The 22399-nt window shown below is 39.8% G+C and overlaps 1 protein-coding gene across 7 annotated transcripts in view; it reads right to left on the reverse strand.

Annotated features, from left to right (window-relative positions):
• ESR1 (estrogen receptor 1) overlaps positions 1 to 22399 on the reverse strand; it is a 427341-nt gene that overhangs the window by 228776 nt on the left and 176166 nt on the right. For all 7 annotated transcript variants that reach the window (XM_059176760.1, XM_059176756.1, XM_059176758.1 and 4 more), the window contains one exon: positions 10316 to 10432. In XM_059176760.1, the coding sequence (XP_059032743.1) occupies positions 10316 to 10432 (117 nt within the window). The remainder of the gene's footprint in view (positions 1 to 10315; positions 10433 to 22399) is intronic.

A 22399-nucleotide genomic window follows, 5' to 3' on the forward strand; every position in this document is an offset into this window, starting at 1 on the left:
ATTACCGAAGAGAATAGCTTCGTCCACCCCAACAGGTTTTTTCAGTTGCTGGTGGTTCTCCAAATTCAGCATGAAATGTGCCTATCATGGCCGCTGCTGTTGCTCCTCATACCCGGAAATGGAAGTACACTACCTTCAGCTTTAGATTCTGACCTCTGCACTACTAAACTGAACTTAGATTGAGCAACATAAATTTTAAGATTTGAAAGATACTTTAGAAACCACAGAGCCCTAAGCCCGGAAAAGGAAAACTGAGTTCAGAAAAATTAGGTGTTCTGTCCAAGAGTCCTTAGAAGAGCCAGCTCATATACTCAATCCTAAGCCAGGCCTCCTTCTACCTGGCAGGGTTGCCTTTTTTTATACCAGCATAGTCTAAACATTTAAAAAAGAAAACAAAGAGGCTTTACAACAAACAACTGAAATTATTATTGGAAAATAGTAAAAACCTGTGGCCTGAAGGAGTAAATGTCCTTTATAAATTATATTAAATATTAAGCAATATTAAGTAATTAAACATTAAGTAACTCAAAAAAATCACCATATAAATATATTTTAGTACATCAGCTGTGCAACTGGGCCAAATGTATTGATTAATGTTCTTGTGGAAGAAGGGTAATTTTATTTTGTGTCCTTTGTTGCGGTCTATGTGATACTAATATCGTACTTATGCGTGTGTCTCTCTTTCATGATGATCTAAATCACTATTTGTCACCAAGGCAGTGCAGTACCATGGAAAGAGCACTGAAGGAGGAGTCCAAAGGGTCTTGACCTCTTCTCTGAGAAGTTAACTAGCCCTGTGACTTGGAAGGGAGCAATACACTGAAAAACAAAGAAGTGGGCTAGGTGATCTTTAAGCTCTTTTCAGCTCTAAACACCCTTCATTAGCCTCATCCCAATCCTTGAAACTCAAAGTAAACACATGAAAATTCATGAGACCTTAGGTTTACAGAATTTAAAAGCAGCAATTCATCCATACAATTTACTGTCCCCCAAATTCCACCTTTTATAAGTGCTAGCCACAGAAAGGATCTTTATATCATTTCAAGGCCAATTTACTTTTGCAAAAGCAAACCGCAGGAGCAAGAGAGACCCATCCTGAAATTTTTGCCTGGCCTTAAAACACTGTCAGCATTCCTTCTAACTTGCCAGGTCATTCTTAGAAAAGTAAATGAAGATCCCTCTTTCCATCCTTTAAGAACTAAACTGACCTCTAAAAGAGCCATCAAATTATTTTAGTATTAAAAAAATTAACACAGGGGACGTCTGGGTGGCTCAGTTGGTTAAGCAGCGGCCTTCGGCTCAGGTCATGATCCCAGTGTTCTGGGATCGAGTCCCACATCGGGCTCCTTGCTCAGCAGGGAGCCTGCTTCTCCCTCTGTCTCTGCTGCCACTCTGTCTGCCTGTGCTCGCTCTCTCCCCCACCTCTGATAAATAAATAAAATCTTTAAAAAAAAATTAACACAGTATTCTAGCTATAACTTAAATACAAATAAAAGTATGACTGCCAGTGTTCTTTGGTTAATTTCATGTATGCAGGAACCTTCCACTAAAAGATTAAATAGCCTTACACTTAAGTCCTTTTTGTTTTGCATTCATAAGCAGTTGTAACATACACATGCATACACTAAATCCACATCTGAATAAATGAGTGAAAACTAGCTTATCGGAAACTAGCCCATCTCTCTCCAGGAATACTGGCTCCCATCTGCTTCTGGGTTTTTCTAACTCACTGTGTCCCTTCATCATATGTATAAGAGAGGCATGAAAATAAAATGCACATCTGTTTTCAGCACTCCAACATATGCTATCAGGAATGCCACCTACAAGATTCCTAATACAAGATTACTCACTGGTCTCATCCACTTCTGAGATTCTATGACTCTACAATTATTTTTGAGTCCAAAATGTGAAAAGCCCATCTTTCTGATTGTGATAAAGTATAAAAATGGCCCCAGTTTCTCAGCCTTTGCATGTAACTCTGAATCTCTCCCCCACACACTCCTACCCCTTACGAAGCCAAAGGACGCAGCCATTTGACTTCGTTGGGCCCAATGGATATCATCAGATAATGCAAGCAAAGGCTTGAAATGGGTTAGTGATCTGGGGCTTGTTGTCCTCTGTGCCTTTGCCAGCACCACGAGGATAGGCCTGCATGAGCCTGCTGGAGGATGAGAAACATGTGAAACCAAACTGAGTTCATCCCAGCTGCACTGGCCAAAAGAGCCAGCTGATTGCCAGATAGATGAGTGAACCCAGCTAATCTCAGCAGTCTCCTAGGTGATCTCCCTGACAGGTACTAGATGGTTACTGTTGTTTGCCATTGATGAGGTCTGCCATTGATGAGCTGCTAACTGCGATAAGTAAAAGCTAACTACTGTACTGCAGGTTTTCCAAAAGTTCCAAGCCAATAGTCTCCCTTAATTAAAAACAAACAAAAAACTCAATCTCTTCTCCATCTATACATAGCTCTACAGTTATAATGATGTACTTTCCATTTTACTCATTCATTCTAGTAATTCATTCACGGTACAACTATTTATTGACTGCCTATTATATGTGATCATGGATCTAAGCATATAAAAAGTATTTAAAACCCCTGGGCTAGAGGATACTAACAAGGAATACAGACAGAAAACAGAAGAGGTCCCTAGACTGAACCCTGGGCCACCCCAGAATCAGTAAAGATGATGAGAAACACACCAAGAAGACATAAAAGGAGTAATCAGGAGGGTTGGAAGAAAAAGAGTATATTTTTCTGGGAGCCAAGTAAAGAAAGTAGATTAAGGAGAAAATTAACTATTGTCAAAGGCTGCTAACTGGTCAAGGAAAGTTCTGAGAATGGACTGTTGGATTTAGCAACATGAAGGTCATTGGCAACCCTGACAAAAGAAGTTTTGGTATCAATCTTTGAATTGAGCTGATCCCATCATACTCTGCCAAATCTGTAAAAAAGTTGTTCCATCGATGCCAAGAGGTCTGAAATTCTTACAAGGATGTTCTTACAAGTTCTTACAAGGATGGAAGCACTGGGCTACCCACCATCCTGCTTCACCCAGCTGAACTAACAGTCACAGAGGCTGACCTGCCTCTACCCCATTGGGCAGCTGAGGGCATGATATATCAGGACATCTCTTTCACTTTTACCAACATTTGGACAGAATGACTAATTCTCATTAGTTCTCATTCTCATAGTGATCTCATTGTTCTTGTTTATGCTAAATCAATGGACCCCGATGTCGTCATTATCTACCTCCCCTTTTCTTTTAAATTCAGAGTTAGTCCTGACACATTCCACATTCCCTTCTCCTGCTGCTGCTGCCACCACGTTAAAGGCAGAAATAGAGATTCTAGCTATTCACAGGTTAGCTATGAGCCTAATTCCCTTAGCTCCCCAGGTCAACAGATCACCAAAGTCTTAGTGCCCACCATGTCATCTGGAAGAATAAAATACAGGTGGTTTCTTTTACTCTGGATCTCTTCTCTCTGGAGTATATGTATGTGTTTGTGTGCCTTAACTTAGTTATATGCCACCCATATTTTTGGTCCATTATTTTTCATGTTAAATGTGAGTGGTAGCATGGAGCACTCCCAGTAAAGAGGTATGCTGGAAAAAGAAAGTACTCGGAGTCTAGAATCTATTATTCTAGGCTCAATTCTTCTGCTAAGTATTCTGAGACTTTGATCAAGTCATATAATCTTCAGTTTTCTTATCTAGAAGATGAAGTAATTAGATCAGTGGTTTGCAAACTGTGTTCTGTAGAGTCCTGGGGTTCCTTTGGGTTTCTCAGGAACACCAAATTGAGTGAAAAGAGGTTATATCAAATCAGTTTTCACCTGTCTTATAGAGAATCTGCTACTGCTGGTAGAAGCAGATGATGGATTTAAATGTGGAAAAGCACTGGATTCATTAATCTTTTAAGTCCCATATATGATTCAAGGACTGGATTCAGAATATTTCTTTGTCTGCAAATGAAAAATGATCATATAGGAGAAATTTTTAATAAATTAAGTATCCAAAATATTAATTAGTAAAATAATATTCTTATAGTATAGATATATAGGTTGCTATTTAAAACATCCAGAATCTCTTTGGTCAAGAGAAACTAGCTTTTTTTAAACGTTTTTCTGAAATTGAATCCTAAACATGAACCCCTAATCCTGCATTCAGTTATAATTCTCACATGAATTACTGGAAAATACCAAGAAAGAACCTAACATTTACATTCTCAGTGTGCTGATTTGGTGCTACCATCATTAATACTAATAAACAGTTGATTACTAGGGCACTTAGGTGGCTCATTCTGTTAAGGGTACTACTCTTGGGTTCCGCTCAAGTCAGGATCTCAGGGTCGATCTCAGGGTCATGGGATAGAGCCCTCATCCAGCTCTGTACTCTGAGCAGTCTGCTTGTCCCTCTACCTTCGTCTCTGCCCCTCTCCAGGCGCCCACTGGTGTGCTCACCCATGCATGTTTTCTCTCTCTCTGTCTCTCTCTAATAAATAATAAATAAATAAACTCTTTTAAAAAGAAAATAATAAAAATCCTTAAAAAAAAAAAGAAAATAATCAGTTGATTATTTTTGTTAAAAGACAGCCAATGTACAATTAAGGGAAAACTAATTTTCTGGATTGGCAGCTACCCTTCAGTACAATGAATTATAGCTGCTCATAATGATAAATTTTTAACTTAGGAAATAAGGCAATTTGTACTTTCCAATTCTTCTCTGGGCTTCTAAGTTATTCTGGACACATAACATACATCTTCCCATCTATATTATTAGTATCTTATCTTTTCACTTTAAAATTATAACGTTAATTTATTTATTGTTTTGGAATATTTCTCAAAATAAAATCATAGCATTGTTATTAAAATAAAAACTAATCAATATTTCTTTCTTTCAAATTTCATCTTTTTTTAAAATTTGAGTATAGTTGGCACACAATGCTACATTAGTTTCAGCTGTATGGCATAATGATTTGTCAAGTTTATAGATGACACTACACTCAACACAAGTATACCTACCATCTGTCACCATACATCGGTGTTAACATAGCATTGACTATATTCCTTATGCTGTGCCTCTCATTCTCTGAGTTATTCATTCCATAACTGGAAGCCTGTATCTCCTACTCCCCTTCAAATTTCTTCTTAATGCATTATAAGAAAACATAATGAGTTATAAGAAAACATAACCAGAGTGTATGTCCATCAATTAATTTCCTGCATCAATTAATTTCTGTGTGCCAATTTCCTCAGGTGAAAAATGAAAACTTTGCTACCAACACACTTCTGAGTCTATTGTGAGGAAAGAATTTCAACAAGTTTGTGTAGACCTCTGACATCATAAAATAAAAAGCACAACAAATCTTACCCATCATGAAACCATATCCAGGATACATACCAAAAAGAAAAAAACAAAAAAGCAGATGTGTCCGAGCCAGATTTTTATTCCTCCAAGGGAATTAGATATTTATACCCACTATAAGTGATGAAATTACCATTCTCTTTCTTCCAACAACAATAACAAAAACAAAAAACAAAAAAGAGGGGGAGAGAGAAAGAAAAGACATAATAGCTAACACTTGGGTGGTAGTTTAAATTTATAAAGTACTTTTATATGTTATGAATTACAACTTTTGTAACAAACTTGTTAAGTAGAATTTATTTATTTTTATTTCACATTTGAGGATAATGAAGCTCATAAAAGTGACTATAACAGGACTGCTCAGTATGTCTGAGAAGGAGCAGTATTTGTACCAAGAATTCCACCTCTGAAGTCTTCCCCCTTTGCACCAAATCAAACTAGAACATCAGTTTCTTTGATAACAATGTACACCTGGGGGCACGTGGGTGGCTCATTTGGTTAAGCACCCAGCCCTTTGATTTTGGCTCAGGTCATAAACTCAGGGTCCTGAGATCATGCCCCATGTCAGGTTCTGTGCTCAGCAGGGAGTCTTCTTGTGGGTTTCTCTTCCTCTCCATCTGCCCCTCCCCTCTTTAAAATAAATAAATAAATCTTAAATATAAATATATATGTGTGTGTATATATATAGACATATATATGTATACATAAACATACATACACATATGGGATATATACATATATATCTACATATAGATTTACATGCCTTGGGAATCAGACAGTCTGAGTAATATCCTGGGTTGGACTAACCCAGGAGTGGTTGGTTAAAGCTCTGAACTTCCATCGGGCACTCATCTTTCATTATCATCTTCATCTTCCAACCATTCTCAACTTGTCTTCTGGACTTTTCATACGCAAATGTCCTTTTTGTACCATGAGGACAGTGATGGAAGGGACCGGGTCTTACTCATTTGCTCCATAATAGCTCACGTGTCAGACATACACAAATAACTAATTAAATGAATTAAATCATCACCTCATGCAAAAAAAAGAAAAAAAGAAAGAAAGAGAGAAAGAAAAAAGTTTTGAACACTTATTTTGTGACTTGTTTAGTGCTAGCTCAGTAAACAAGACAGAGAGAGTCCCTGCCATCATGGGAGTTTATGGACAGTTGCTGAATAGCTAACGGTAATAATTATGGTAAGTTGAGAAGAACTGAGTACTGTGAAAGGTAGAACACTGGGAACCAGCATAGCCTCCCCGAAGAAAAGACACGAATCTGCGGTTGGGGAGGAAAATGCAGCTGAGGCAGAAAGGCCTGCACATATGCTACAATCAGGAAATGCATTCTCCAGAGCACTTAAATCCTGTATCTTACGGAACTACCAGGGCTCAGAACCAAATCTAATAATGATGTTGTGATTTTCAGTGTAATACAGGCATCGAAACAGATTCAAATAATTTCTTCATGTAGATAAGTCATGTACTCTTTCAGATCTTTAGAACATTCAGTAAATTTACTCAGTCTTGCTATAAAAATAGGGAGTATAGGTATATGGTTCTCTCTTTAATCTGAAACTAATAATTTGATGTTATAGGTAGAGATTCACTAATCTAATTGGTATCCAGCCTGGCTAAGAAAGTGGATTCTTACACTGAAAAAGTAAAATAAAATAAAATAAAATAAAAAAAGAAAGGAACTGGATTCTTATGAAACCAGTAGGAAATGTTATAAAGATTTATTTAGTCACAGCTGTTTTTACAAAGTAATTTCAAACTTTATAGTTATATTTGTACTTCCAATTGTAAATTAAGTCTTTATTCAGTGGGATTTGGAGAGTTGTTATACAAAGTGTCATGAGGTTATATGTGGTATTTCATGTTGTAGAAAATGTAATAAATCACATTGTGTTACGGGCAAATGCTTTATACATATAATTAAAATGAGATGTTTGCACAGCCTATAATTTTACAACTTTAAAGCTTGGCATAAAACTTAACACACACATATATAAACTGCCAGAAAGATACATGCTCTAATTATATGTAGACAGATACTGAATAACCACTGAGAAGCCTTTATGAGATACTGGTATGTCCTGAATTTTGTTCCCCTCAAAATTTGTGTTGAAGCCTAACCCCAGTACCTTAGAATATGATTTTATTTGATCACAGGGTCTTTAAAGAGATAAAAAAAAGATCAAACGAGGTCACACAGGTGGGGCCCTACTCCAACAGGACTGGTGACCTTAGAAGAAAAAGAAAAAATACCAAGGATGTGTGAGTACAGGAAAAAAAAAAAAAAAGGCCACAGTAAGAAGGTGACCATCTGTAAGCCAAGGAGAAGACCGTGAGATGAGACCAAACCTGCAGACACCCTGACCTTGGACTTCCCAGTCTCCAGAATTGTGAGAAAATAAATTTCTGTGGGTTAAGCCCCCCAATCTATAGTATTTTGATACAACAGCTGTTATAGACTAAATTATTTCCCACCCTAATTCCTATGTTGAAGCCAGGCAATGTGACTGTATCTGAAGATAAGGCCTCCATGGAAGTATTAAACGTTAAACAAGGTCATAAAGGTGGGATCCTAATCCAATAGGACCAGCATCCTTGTAAGAAGAGACACACACACCAGAGAATGCTCCCTCTATGTCTGTGCCCACAGAGAAAAGGACACACTGAAAAAGCAGTTATGTAAAAGCCTGGAAGACACGTCTTACCAGAAACTGGATTTTCCAACCCCTTCGTCTTGCACTTTGAGCCTCCAGAACTGTGAGAAAATTGATTTCTGTTATTCAAGCCCTACAGGCTATAGACTTTGTTATGGCAGGCCAAGCAGACTGATTTGGCAGCAAACTAACACAGATATATATTTTAGTCATAAATACACTTGTACAAGTATATGCATGTACACACAGACTGTCTGGGTGTAGTCAGATTATCTAGAGTTCTATTTAAAAACAGTGGGAAGACTCTCATTTTGACTCCGCATATTAAAATTTTTGTTAGATTAAAAACAAGTATGCATAATTTATATTTATGCAGCCAGACTTTATTTGGATATAAATTAGGAAAAACAGAATTCTTTTGGGGTGGCTCAGTGGGTTAAGCCTCTGCCTTTGGCTTGGGTCATGGTCTCAGGGTCCTGGGATCAAGACCTGCATTAAGTCCCTCATCAGGCTCTCTGCTCAGCGCAGAGCCTGCTTCCCCTTTCTCTCTGCCTGCCTCTCTGCCTACTTGTGATCTCTCTCTCTCTCAAATAAACAAATAAAATCTTTAAAAAAAAAAAACAAGAATTCTTTTTATGAAGTGGGGTCAGCGTATGGGTACCCTAAAAGGAAAAATGTTTTGGACATATGCATTAGTTGATTATTTCAGCTTTCAGACAGAGCCTAAGAGGCTGGGCTTAAACTACTTGCAGTCATCAAAGAAGCACATTAAACTCGGACTCCGCTGGTTCATATTAAACTTTTTACATGCAGCTGTTATATTCCTGTCACTTTTCAAGTTACCTTAAGAAGCTTTTTGTGAGTTCAAGTAAGCCTGACTAATTCTCTAACGGCACAAAGAAAAATGAATTCCTTAAATATTTAATCCATTTATGACTCTAAGTGTCATTTTCTGAATATGGCTGTTAAATTCTTAGAATTAATTACCCTTCGAGTTAAAGCTGCTTTTTCAGACATCCAAGACATATCGTCACAGCTCACAAATGAGTAAATTCAATATTTCGTCTGTTCATCAGGAGAATTTATTCCAAATGCTGCACTGAAAATCCCACCCTGCAGGCTTATCTGTGATCACAGAACTCAGGAATCGTCGACTGTAAACTTCCTTCTAACCAGGTTATAGGTTTTCCTTCCGCTTCCCCTTTCAGCGAAGTATTACCAAGCTAAAGGCTAGCTGCCCTCCACCTGCACAACCGCCATTTTTTTTTTCATTGTAACCCCCTTCTCCTTAACTCATGTTCACTCCCCATCTCCTTCAAAAAGCTCTTCCCCTATCACAGTCAGCAGGCAATATAACACAATCCTAGGTCCCTCTCTCCCCTTTTATCCTCCTAAAACACTGAAAGCACCATGACTTTAGTTACACATTTTCTGTTTGTTCTCTCCCAGTATTTTGGAAGCTACCCAAGACTGGCATCTTATTCCTCAAGACTAGATGCCCAAGAATACAAGGTCAGGCAACCACACCTACAGAGCAGGCAATACCCTCAGAACCAGACACTGGATTTCCCTAAAAGAAAACTGGAAAGCTGGGTATGTGAGGGGACAGAAAACCACACCTATTTATGCACGCGCTCGTGCACGCGCAGGCAGCCACAAAGATGGAGGCACACGGGCACAAAGCCTGAGCGTCTCCTGATATGCTAGCTAGCGCTCCACGGTCATTCCACTGTCCCCGCCCCAGGCCAGATGCTCAGGTTATGGGAGCTACGGTCACCGTCTAAAGGAAAAAGCTGCCTTTTGATTGAAATTCAGATGCCCTGAGGGATGTTCAGAGATTGTTAGATCATAAATAATCTCTTTTTATCTCTCGCATTTACAAGTCTCCATTTAGGGAAAGCTTCTTCTCAGACATTGTTTTCTAGCATCAGCAATATAAACAGTCACTGAAAAGTATTTCTAGAAGAATTCACAGGGCACTCTTCTTCCTTTCCTTCCGCCGCCACCTCCCACACACCTGATTTAAAATAGAAGTATTTACATCTAAAATATAAAACACAAAAAGCATGTTAGAATCTCCAGTTCCAGGCACTTCCTATTAAAAAAAAAAATGTTATAAAAATACATTTGTAGTAAAGAAAAATAGGAATAGGAGTAAACAACTAATTAGAAGAGAAAGCACTGCACTGCCACGGTTGTTGGGACCGAAGCAGCCAGCACTGGGGACCAGACAGGGACACCCTTTGCCCACCGGCACCCTGCGGGGCGGGGAGGCACCTACCGCCTTTCATCATGCCTACTTCATAGCACTTGCGGAGCCGGCAGGCCTGACAGCTCTTCCTTCTGTTCTTATCAATCGTGCACTGGTTGGTAGCTGGACACATGTAGTCATTATGTCCTATGAAAAGCAAAAGGGCAAAATTAATATTATTTTAGGAAATGTAGCCAGTCTGAAGCTATAGGGAAGCCACCTGGGGGATGTTTTCCTATCAGTTACTTGGCCTGATTGTGCTACTACTTCGTCATACCATCCTTTTGCTGTCCTTCTCCAAGTCGGGGGTGGGGGGTTGGGTAGGAGAGGAGTGGTGGGGCAGCTTAACTCTCCTAGACTTGATTTTTGCCTCAACCAACTGCTTCCAGAGTTGGCTGAGCAAATCACCTTCAGTTCCTATGGCTTATACTTGGGGGCACAAAGCTCTATCTACACTCACCCATTTTTCTCAGCAAATAAGGCTTTTTTTTTCCCCCTTTGACCCACACCACGAGCTAGAATTCTTGTTGGAATAACACCGCAAGAACGTTCATAGAGTTTTAAAGTGGCCTTTCTTAAAACAGAAATGAGAAAACCTTTATGTAACTATTCAAACACAGCCCCAACATCTACATTCCAGTTGGGGGCGGTGAGCTGGGACAGAAGCGAAGCTCAGTCCTCAGGTCGATAAGTTAGTCCTTCACTTACTAGCTGGAGGATGCTGCATCGCGTCGTTAACATCTCTAGGTCTCACCCCTCTCTCATCTGGAGAAAACAATGGCGCCCACCATGTGGCACTATTCTAAGAATCCGATGTCAGAACACCTGTCAGGGGCTTATAAAAAACATTGTTGTCGCTACTGTTGCTTTATAGTGATCCTCTTCTTTCACTTCTTGTTTACTGCGTCCTTCTTGCTCAGATGCCCATCACGTGCAACTGTGCCCACAAAAAAGGTCTCTCCAGACCTCACGTCCCTCTCGGACTTTCATCTTACAACCCACGCTGCTTCTCAGTTCAGATCCTCAGAAAGGTCTACACACTTGAGGACTGCTCTTTCCTCACGTCTCCTGCCTAGCTCAACCCACGCCTGGTTTCTACCTTAGCTGCCCCACAAGAGCTGCTTAAATCCTTCCTTCAAATGACCCCTATTGCTGAAGCCAACAGATATTTCCAGCCCACATCCTATTTGACCTACCAGAGCATCCGACAATTCCTCCCTTCCTCTGGAGACATGCTTTTCCCTTGGCTTCCATAACGCAGAACTCCCCTGGGCTCTTTCCACCCCTCGGGCCATGGCTTCCCAGTGTTATTTGCAGATTTCCTTCACCCAACATTAAGCTAGAGCAGGACAGGTCTCGGTGTCAGGCCCTTCTTAGGACTCCAAATTTTCCCACAAGAGAATTTAGTCCATGGCTCCGACTTCCTTGGTCATAAACTGAGGACTGAGAGGACTTGCAGAGTCGTCCTCCAGCCCAACCCTCTTCTCTGAGTTCTGGGTACACACAGCCCACTGCCCACAAGAAGTTTCTGCTCTAAGATTTAGGGGTCACCTCCATTTCTTGATCCCTCAAAAGAAGTCTGGTCTCTAATATGGAAAATATTAAACTCCACAAATCAATAAATATTGGCATATTTTTATGAAGAAGTTCATTTATAGAAGTCTAAATTCTTACATGTGAATTTAGACTATGGTGATGATATGGACAATTATAAAATATTTCCCATTCTCAAAAAAAAAAAAAAAAAACAACGATGAGGCAATACTGCACCCTCTAATTCAGATCATCTGTGTCTCTATTTCCCTATTTCACCAAGGGCAAGATGCAACATATACTGAAGTTTTCACTACAGAACTCTTTGTTCTTTTTTCAATTTTAGGGTCTGTCTCAATTAGAATAGGGTGGAATGGGGCCTTAACAAGAAAGGCTGGTCTCATAAAACTTGCTTCTCCATCTTTAGATATACATTATAAAAACTACCACATAAACAGGCTTTGGATCAAATTAACACGCTGCATTCTTCTTTTGCCTAACAGGAAGCAGCCAACTAGCCAGCAAAATTGTAAACTGACTGCTTTAATAAGTGACCACACACTGCCTCAAATATTCAGGCACAATTTTTATGTTTTGAACTGCCCTTGTTAACAGGGACAAGCTGAGGAAATCATAGAACCAGAAACAAAATTTACCTGGGTAGATGTTAACTTTAAGCAAAAGTTGCTGTCTTCTGACACCTCAAAGAAACTTTCAGTGTTTGGTCTCCTATGACATTTATGTTGTACATCCTGATTTACTTTAACTCTAAAAAAACGAGTTTATATTAAGTCTCAGAAGAAACGAGTCAAGAATCATTGGAACCGGAAATTAACTTTGATTCACTTTTCTCTCAAAAGCCAGTTGTTCTGCAAGCCAGAGGACGGAATAACTGCATTAGATCAGAGGCCAACTGGTGAAATGTTATGTTTGCGTTCATTATCACCGTAGATGTGTATCTTTATAGACCCAAGTGAAATTCCTGAGCTAACACATTTAATAGATAAAATACACTGGACTTGTGGAATGGAATTCACCCCTTAACAAGAAAGAAGCTAGATACCCTGCAGAATCATGTTTGTACTGCAAACCTTTGGTGACAAAGTGGATTTTCTCTTGCTCCAACTACATTAAAATTTAGAATTGCTGAATTGGTAACAAGAAAAAATGAATAGGTATGGATTTGATGTACGACCTAAAGTTTAGTACCCTAACTAAATACCATTAACAACTATTTAAAAGTCTTCACCTGACATCAGAGGATAACAGCAAGGTAGTTTTTTGTTCTTTGAGCATAATAATTTTATAAAGGTGTGTTTTTGTTTGTTTGTTTGTTTGTTTGTTTGAAGTAGGCTCCACACTGGGCAGGGCTCAAACTCAGGACCCTGAGATCAAGACCTAGGCTGAGATCAAGAGTCAAATACTTAATCAACTGAGCCACCCAGGCAACCCAGCAAAGGTGCGTTATGAAAGCCACTGAAGCCATTAAAAAGTTAGTTGCTTTAAGAGGAAACTTCTCTTTAAACTTTATTATTTGTTCTTGGGAAAACAATGCTTGTAAAAATCCTATCCTTATTGAAGTAGAGCTAATTAAATGAGAAAAAAAATCTCATACCGACTGTATGAACGAAATAGTGTTTTCACGGAAGACACTGAAGAACTCCTTGTACCTGTGACCAGACCAGCTCCAACATGCCTTTCACACAGGCCTAGATGAAATGCAGAAGGCCAAAGCCAAGATGTGAGGCTCGGGTGATGTTTTGGAGAAATAATCCCTATTTCGTTGCCCACCATAAAATAAAAAGAATACCTTCGGACTGATGCGGGGTCTGAATAACTGGGAGTAGAGAAAAGAGGGAACGAATGAAACCTGAACAGAAAGCTTGAGGAGCAGAAACCACCAGGCCAACCCCCGGCTCCTAGGCCAGCAGATGAGCTCACATCTTACCCACAGTTCTCTGGGATTCTTTCTCTCATCTTTTTGTTTTACCCTTTTCTTCCTATTTTACCTTCCGTCAGTAGCAGGTGTTTTTGCATTGTTACCAACACATAGAATGATAACACTTGCTAGCTACAAAAATAGTCAATGACCCATAGTCAGAGCTTCAAAAGAAATATAAAACATACCAAATGGAAACAAGTAGGGGAGGACTCGAAGAAAAGGAAGCCCTCGCGCACTGTTTGGTGGGAACGAAACTGGTGCGGCCACTGTGGAAAACAGTATGGCGGTTCCTCAAGAAATTAAGAACAGAGCTACCCTATGATCGAATGTTTCCGGTACTGGGTCCTTAACAGAAGAAAACAAAATCATTAACTGTACTACCATGTTCACAGCAGCGTTATTCATAATTGCTAAGGCATGGAAACAACCTAAGTGTCCATTGATAGATTAAAAAAAGGAAAGGTGGCATTTATATATTTATATAAATATACTGGAATATAATTCAGCCTTAAAAAAGAAAGAAATCCTATCATTTGTGACAATAGGGATAAACCTGGAGGGTATTATTTTAAGTGAAATTAGCCAGACAGAGAAATAAATACTACATGGTGTCACTTGTGTGGAATCTTGAGACTAAGAAGTTCTAAGGCTCTGAGGTAGAACATGGTGACTAGAGCTGATGATAATTCTAATGTACCATGGAAATCTCCTCAGAAAGTAGAACTTAAATGTTTTCACCACAAAAAAGTAAATACATGAGGTAATGGATGTGTTAACTAATTTACTGGAGGGTATCCTTTCACAAAATACAGGTACACCAAATCATCAAAATGAACAATTTAAATATCTTATAACGTGTCAATTATGCTTCAATAAAGCTGAAAAAAAAAATAAAATAAGCAGTATCCTGAGAGAAGCTTGGGTATCTTTCCTGTTGCCACACTTTTCTTTCAGCACATTCTGGCAGTCACCTCAGACCAAGTCTCTTTGGCTGAGCTTCATACCCATATATCTACCTACCTGCCTATGGTCAGTCCATTTAGACTTGACTTTTTCATAGCTCTTCAAGATGGCTCTTCCAAACACAACCAACCGGTGGTCGTCTTTCCTCACCAGTCTCTTCCTTTTTATCACCATACCACAAAGCCTGAGACCTGGTGTTATTTCAAGACTCTCTAGCCTCTTCCTCACTTGAACCCTCTCACACATGCACTCACTGATCAAATCTCTTATTTTTAAATTCTTTTTCAAAGAAAAACCAGTTTTACCCTGGCCCATCACCCCTACCAGAATTCATACCCTCTCCAGCCCAGAATATCGCAGCAGCCCACTAAGCCACCCCCTGCCTCCAGCCTTCTCCTGCCCACCATTGCCCACTAAGTTGCCAGGTGATTCTTCCAAAATCCTACACCACCAAGCCACTATCCTGCTTTACTATTCTGATGCTCCTCAAAGCTCTAAGGATAAAATCTAAATGCCTTAAAACAGCTTACCAAGCTTACCTGGCCTTATCTTTACCACTCTCTAAGTTCTAATCATGTCCCATTCTAACACACTCTTCTCCTTCCCACCCACCCCCAATTGCACACACCATTCTTTCTTGTGGGAACACACTTCCCCTACTCTTAGCCCAAATGACTCCCATTAGACTTTCAGATGTGTCAGTCAATATAGCAAATCCTCTGAGGTTCCTCTCTGCCCCTCTGATGATGCCTAGCTTTTGTCCTGTCACAGAGCTTACTACTTTGGACTTTAACTGCTCCTCAAAATCCCCAGGTGACTTATAGGCCTGACAGCGGATGGACTACATCCATCTTATTTATCACCCTCTGTCCTGTGCCCAACACATTCTCAGGCACACAGTGGATCTCAGCAAGTATTTGTTACCTGAACAAAATGGAGCTGCTAAAGCTCTATGTTGCACCCCCCAATCCCATCTGGAACATGGGCCTTTGGAGGGGGCAGGTTGGAGTTCTATAAAGGAAGTCATGACTGAGAAGATGATGACCCCAAAGCAATGGCTGCCATACCCAGACTCTAAAACTCAGGTCCACAGGAGCAAAACTTGGTCCGAAGAGAATTTGTTATGGAAATGAGAGTTCAAAATATAGGATTTTCATTAGAAAATGAAGGATTAAAAATGTTCAAGGTAATGCCAATGGAAAAAAGACCAAAATATGCATTAATCATCTCTGAGTATTAGAGCAGACAAGACAGAGAGAAGAGGTTAAAAAAAAAAAAAAAACTTAAATTAGCTTTGCCAAATTCTTAGGGCTAGAGAAGGAGGAACAGGAGGAAAAGGAGGTCAAAGATTCTGGTAGCTTGTGTCAGGATGTCTCAAAAGTTATTCTTATCATTAATCAAAAAGAGGATCTGATTTGGGAGTGGGGTGGGAAGAAGATATGTAGAAACTTCTGAAACATGTTGTCTTTGAGATTTCAGTAACACAACAACTACCCAACAAGCAAGCAACTACCCAACAAACTATTATTATAAATGTAGTCCCAAAGCCTGGGAGGCTTGTCAAAATGAAGTTGGAGATCATATGAGCCAGAATTCCACTTCTGGGTACCTGCCCAAAAGAACTAAAAGCACAGACTCAAACAGATACTGGTACACCTATGTTCATAGCACCAGCATTCACAACAGCCAAGAGCTGGAAACAACTCGAATGTCCATTGACAGACAAATAGATAAAAAATATGGTAAATACATAAAATGGAGCTTTATTCAGTCTTCAAAAGAAATAAAATTTGGGTACAAGCTACAACATAGATGAACCTTGAAGACATGCTGAGGGAAATAAGCCAGACCCCAAAGGGCAAATATTATATGAGTCCACCTAGATGAAGGACCTAAAATAGTCAAATTCACAGAGACAGAAAATTGAATAGGAGTTATCAGGAGAAGCAGGAAGGGGGAAATGGGGAATTTATTGTGCAATGAGTATAGAGTTTCCATTTGGGATGATAAAAAAGTTCTGGAGATGGACAGTGGTGATAGTTGCACAACAATGTGAATGCACTTAATGCCACTAAATTAAAAATGATTAAAGTGGGAAATTTTACATTATGTGTACTTTACCACAACCTTTTAAAATGAAGCTGGAGATATAAGAAGCATCTCCATGAGGTAGGGTGGGAAAAGGAATCAAAGACGTGAATTTTAAGGGGACCTGTTCAGATTCCCTCTAAAAAAAAAAAAAGTGCCTCTGGGGCCAGCAGTATTGGCCATGTGCTCACCACAGACCAGGCACCCTGCCAGGTGACTTTAGCTCTCTTTCTCATCTAAACATCACAATGGACAAGTCAGGTCATTGTAACTCCCATGTCATTCAAGCAGAAACTGAGACCCCCAAGAGACTAACTTGTTCAAGGTCACTTGGCTACAAGAGGCAGGTACATGATCAAAGCCCAGGTCAGCCTCATTCACAAGTCCTGTTACTCCAGGATTAGCACCACAGGGCTGGTGACATAGAAAACATGAGGGGCGCCTGGGTGGCTCAGTGGGTTAAAGCTTCTGCCTGCGGCTCAGGGCATGAACTCACTGGGATCGAGCCCCGCATCCGGCTCTCTGCTCAGCAGCGAACCTGCTTCCCTTCCTCTCTCTCTCTGCCTGCCTCTCTGCCTACTTGTGATCTCTGTCTGTCAAATAAATAATAAATAAAATCTTAAAAAAAAAAAAAGAACATGATACCTACACCTAGCCAGTTGTTTAAATACTGTTATACTTTAAATTATAATAAAAACGTTTCTCCCTAATATAATTAACATATTACAACATCGGGAGGGCATTTCAGAAGCAGCAATGAAATTATTTCCAGAACCTGTGATTCCAAAGACTCCCAAAGTTAAAGAAATGCGAGATGAACCACATGAAATATATTTAGCAGTAGATAATGGCGTATTTTATCAAAATCTCCCTGGAAGACCTTTCAGCACATTCCAACATAACATAGAAAAGGAGAGAGTAGAAGACAAGATATTAGGGAAATAAATAAGAAATTTACTTTCTGTACAAGAACAACTGCAGTATTATGTTTGGAAATAAATTTTGACTCCGATATTAAAGTGAATATTCTCTGATTTACAGCCAGTGCAATGAGCCAAACAAAATGAAATAAAATTTGGCTGCCTCCGTGAACACATTCCTAAAAATCCAGTGAGGACATTCAATGTGCCATGATTTGAACTATTTCACAACCACATCTGTATGTCATGGCATGCAAATAAAACCGGCATGCCTTAATAATGCAGCCCGAATTACATTTTTACAGCTAGCCAATTCTGGCATATTTTAAGGGAAATAAAAGGATTATTTGCATCTAAGGATATTTTTAAAGGAAAAAATATTTAAAGGAATTCTAAGAAGGATAATTGTCCTGAAAAGTTTCTTTTTCTAAATGAAAATGAAGAGGAAATACTCTATTTGCCCTTATCAGACTCCAGTCTGCTAAAAATTTTGGCCAGGGTAACGACAGGATCCCTTTTCCCCCGTCCAGCCTTCCTTACCATCTGCAAAACCACAATTGTTTTAAGCACCTGGCCCAGGATCAAACCAACAGCTGTAATAAAGGAAAACATAATGAAATCAGTGACCACCATCTCACTGTAATACACCAGAGACAATGAACCACTTTCAATAATGCCTCTGAAGGTTCAACAAATAAGCAAGTGCTGTTCTACAGCCCAGAAAAGGACTTTCTGAAATTGCTTCTTCTGGGACAATAGATAAGAATCACACAAAAGAGAGCAGTGTGACAACCAGTGTGAGTAGTTCAATGCCAGGCAGCCTTCAGCTCACCTCCGGACCCCTCTCCTTTGGTCTGTTCAACTGTTTCCAGAGAGTTCCCCAAGCTTTCTCTCAACTTAGAGTCATTTCATGTCCAGACACGGGTGTCCAAAAGCAGTAGAAACTATTGCAACGTGTTCTTATCCAAAGCCAAGGAAGTAAGGGGGAATGGGGGAGAGGGGAAACAGAGCAAGAGGGCAAAACTCCGAGACCCTGAGCTGCATTGTGCTTGCGTCCTGGACTCCACGGGTCACTAAGAAGCACAATGTCCCCCAACACACACTTTTGCACTATCCGTGCAGAGCTTTCAGAGAGAAGGGAAAGGAGGCGTTTACTCGGATGTGATGTGGTGTGGAATATGAACGTCCTTTAAGCTTCTGGCCACCCAAATGCTAAATAAGGGGTTTCATCCTTCTTCAGGAGCCCCCCAAATGAAGTCCCTCATGAAGTTCCTCCCAGACATCCTGATTCAAGTCCTGAAAGAAGACGAACTTCTGTTTCTTTTTTTTTTTTTTTTTAAGATTTTATTTATTTATTTGACAGAGAGAGATTTCACAAGCAGGTGGAGAGGCAGAGGAGGAAGAGAGAGAGGAGGAAGAGAGAGAGGAGGAAGAGAGAGAGGAGGAGGCCTTAACCCACTGAGCCAGCCAGGCGCCCCGGAACTTCTGTTTCAAGGTCGAAAGACTCCTCCAGCATATCTGAAGAAGAATTCAGTTATTCTCTTTTATCTTTAAGTCCATTTTGAAAATGAGGAAATCAGCCGAACAACAGTCTGTCAGACTTTGAAATAACCACCAGTCTATATTCTCAGCTTGAGTAACAATTCTACCAACCAGTAGGAACAATTGGGTTCATTCACTGTATCGCCAATGAACCATTACACAAAGGTTGTTTGATAAAAGTAAACCTACACGTAAAGACAACTGTTTTGTACTTATTTATCCTTATTTGCATGGTGAATTTGACCCAAAGTAGCACAGATCTTCTCACATGTTTTCTTGTCCTTGTGGCTGGGGACAGTTTCACTCACATGTAGCCCTGGAGCCTAGCAAAGATCCAGATGCATGTTAGATACTCAGGAAATGAATGTGTGGGAATGTAGTATATCCACACTTCCTGGGTGTCCAGACAGCTCAGGTCTATGTGGCCAGACTCCCCATGAGGGGACTCTCAGGAGAGCCACTCCACAATGCTCAGAAAGGAGTTTTCTCATTTCTCACGGGTGTTTGGACTTTGCAGTCTATCTGCTTGTCTACACCCCATTCCAGCTAATAAAAACAAGAGAGCCTGGAAAAGTCAACAGTCTCCTGCCCTCCTCCACCAACCTTGAGAACTAGCCTCTGGAAGGAAAATGGCCCGAGGGTCTTGAACCAGCTAAGCTGTTGGATTCTTGGCCCCATGCTCTCATCTACAAAAGGGAAGGGAAGAAGAGCCCATTCTTGTTCTGAACTTTGATTATTCTCTTTTCTCACCTTCCTGAAGAGCATACTTCCTTTTTGAATGGCTTCCTGGGATTCTAGATTGTTTGTTTGTTTGTTTGTTTTTTACTACTGAAGAGCCAATCTCCATTTGTGCTTGCTGCACTAAATGGAAGGAATATGGGGTATTAGGGGAATAGCCCAGAGCTCAGAATACTGGACTCATGTTTGAGTCCGAGGCTTCATGGGCTCCCAGCTGACCAGGCAACCCCTCTGGGCCTTTTGATACCTCCCTTAGTGGCTGCTATGAGGCCCAGAGGGATAATATATGTAAACACTTGGTCAACCATAAAACTTTGTGCCAACAGAATGTATTACTATGGACTAAAATACAGCCATTTAAAAAAATGAGACTTATATGTACCAATATGGAAAAATCTCCAACATATTTTATTCAGAAAAAAAAGCTATTCATAGAATAAAGTGTAGAATATAATACCACTTATATAACCAAAATATACCTATGTGTGTATGTGTGTATATATATGTAATTTTTGGATGAAACTATTAATAGTGTTTACCTATCAAGAAAGGAAGAATGGATTTTGGTATGGGACCAGAGGAAGGCCTTAACTTTGCATCATGTACCATCTTGAACTGTTTAACATCTAACGTGTACTCATAGTGTTTTTTAATAAAAATCAAAATAATAATTTAAAAAGCGTTTTAAGAATGTCTAACCAAAACCAGCCTGGCATTAGCAATCTTAATTCCTTTTCTGGTTCTGCTACCACCCCTCCAGCAGTTATTTCTCTCTACTGTACAACCCCTGGACTAAGTAATAAACTTAACCACCAGAACCTTGTTAAGCAAGGCAAGACTACCACATTTCTTTCATAAAGAATAGAAAAATGGCTAAGCATGAGCCGTGCTTTCTGACCTGCAGATACTCCAGCTAACAACAAGTAGCAGATGCCCAAGCCAAAGGCAGAAGCTCCAGTCTGTTTCAGCTCCTGTCCCAAAGCCATCATGAGTACCTGTGACTCTCCTTCTGCCGCTGCTAGACCTGGCACTCCTTCCTCTGACCCAAACCTTTATCCCTTGAGGGACCAAGTTCTCCTCTCCATATAGAGGGTGAAGTCGTCAAGTTGCCAAGTAGGATAGAAGGAGGCACACGGTGGGTGGTGGGGGAGGAGTTCTGCCCCATGCATCATAACAGCCCTGTTTCCCTTGACAAGCTGGACTAGTCCCAGACTACTCTGTGCCCCTCTCTTCTTGCTTTATGCCTAGTGGGATTAAGAGCCAGCTACACTAGCAACCCTCACTCCATTTTAGAAGAATTCCTCTTTGAGGGAGGCAACAGAACACATGTACCAATGGATTCTGTACTCCAACTCGTTGGGTTGAATACTGGTTTTATTTCTTAAATGCCTCCATTTCCTCACTTACAAAATGGGAGCAATTGTAAAACTAACTTCCTAGAATTTTGGGGAGGATTAAATGACATAATCCATATAAAACCCAAAACAAGGAGCCTGGCGCAAGGCTCATTAAACATTAGCCATCATTATTATTAGATACTAAGTCTTCAGATCAGCAAAGCTCTAATTTGTAAGGACAGCCCCTGAATGACAATACCCTCAAATCAATCTATAATAACCTATCATTTTCTTAGTAGTTAAATAATCCCTGTTTATGTTTAACCAATTCTCTTCACATCATATAACCTGTAAGGCTACATTTATGCAGTCAAGTGTCAATCATCCAAAACACTTCGTCATGTCAAAAAAATTCACTCCAGTCAGCATACAGCTGATTGTCAGAGCTGGAAACTATTCTAGTGCTTGAAAAAGCAAGCAAAACTGTAAGAAAAATAGTCATTTATTCGAGCTTCTTAAAATACATTCAAACACCTTTTCAAACAACCAAGAATTACAGTCTAACTGTCCAGGAATGTCGGGAAGTCATAACATGCTTCTCTGAGAAGAGTTAAACTACACTAATAATTCACTTCTGGGCTTTAAAGACAATGTGTCCAAGAAGATAAAGGACAAAAGTCATCTATGGCCAGAAGTAAGCCCCAAACTATTAAGCCAATCGTACTCTGATTTCTGATTCAAGGCACCTGAGTTATCCACATTGCTTACAAGTAAGAACAGGGAAGAGGGACTACATTTATTTAACAGAATATATTTCAAGAGGTGTTAAATTTGATATAATTACCTTTTTGAAATCTACTCTTTTCTACTGATTAATAATTTGGTGTCACTCCAAATTCCCATTTTGAAGTGGCAATTATAAAGGCTATTATGAAGTGTTTTTTTTTTCTAATTTACTAAAAAAATTCTAGGCTAATTTGGAAGCAGAGCCCGCTCCTTTCTATGCTTTCATAGAAAGAGATTTTATTCTTTGGTGTCACTATCAAAGACA

The sequence above is a fragment of the Mustela lutreola genome, chromosome 6 (genome assembly GCF_030435805.1).
Source record: "Mustela lutreola isolate mMusLut2 chromosome 6, mMusLut2.pri, whole genome shotgun sequence".
NCBI classification, from domain to species: Eukaryota; Metazoa; Chordata; class Mammalia; order Carnivora; family Mustelidae; genus Mustela; species Mustela lutreola.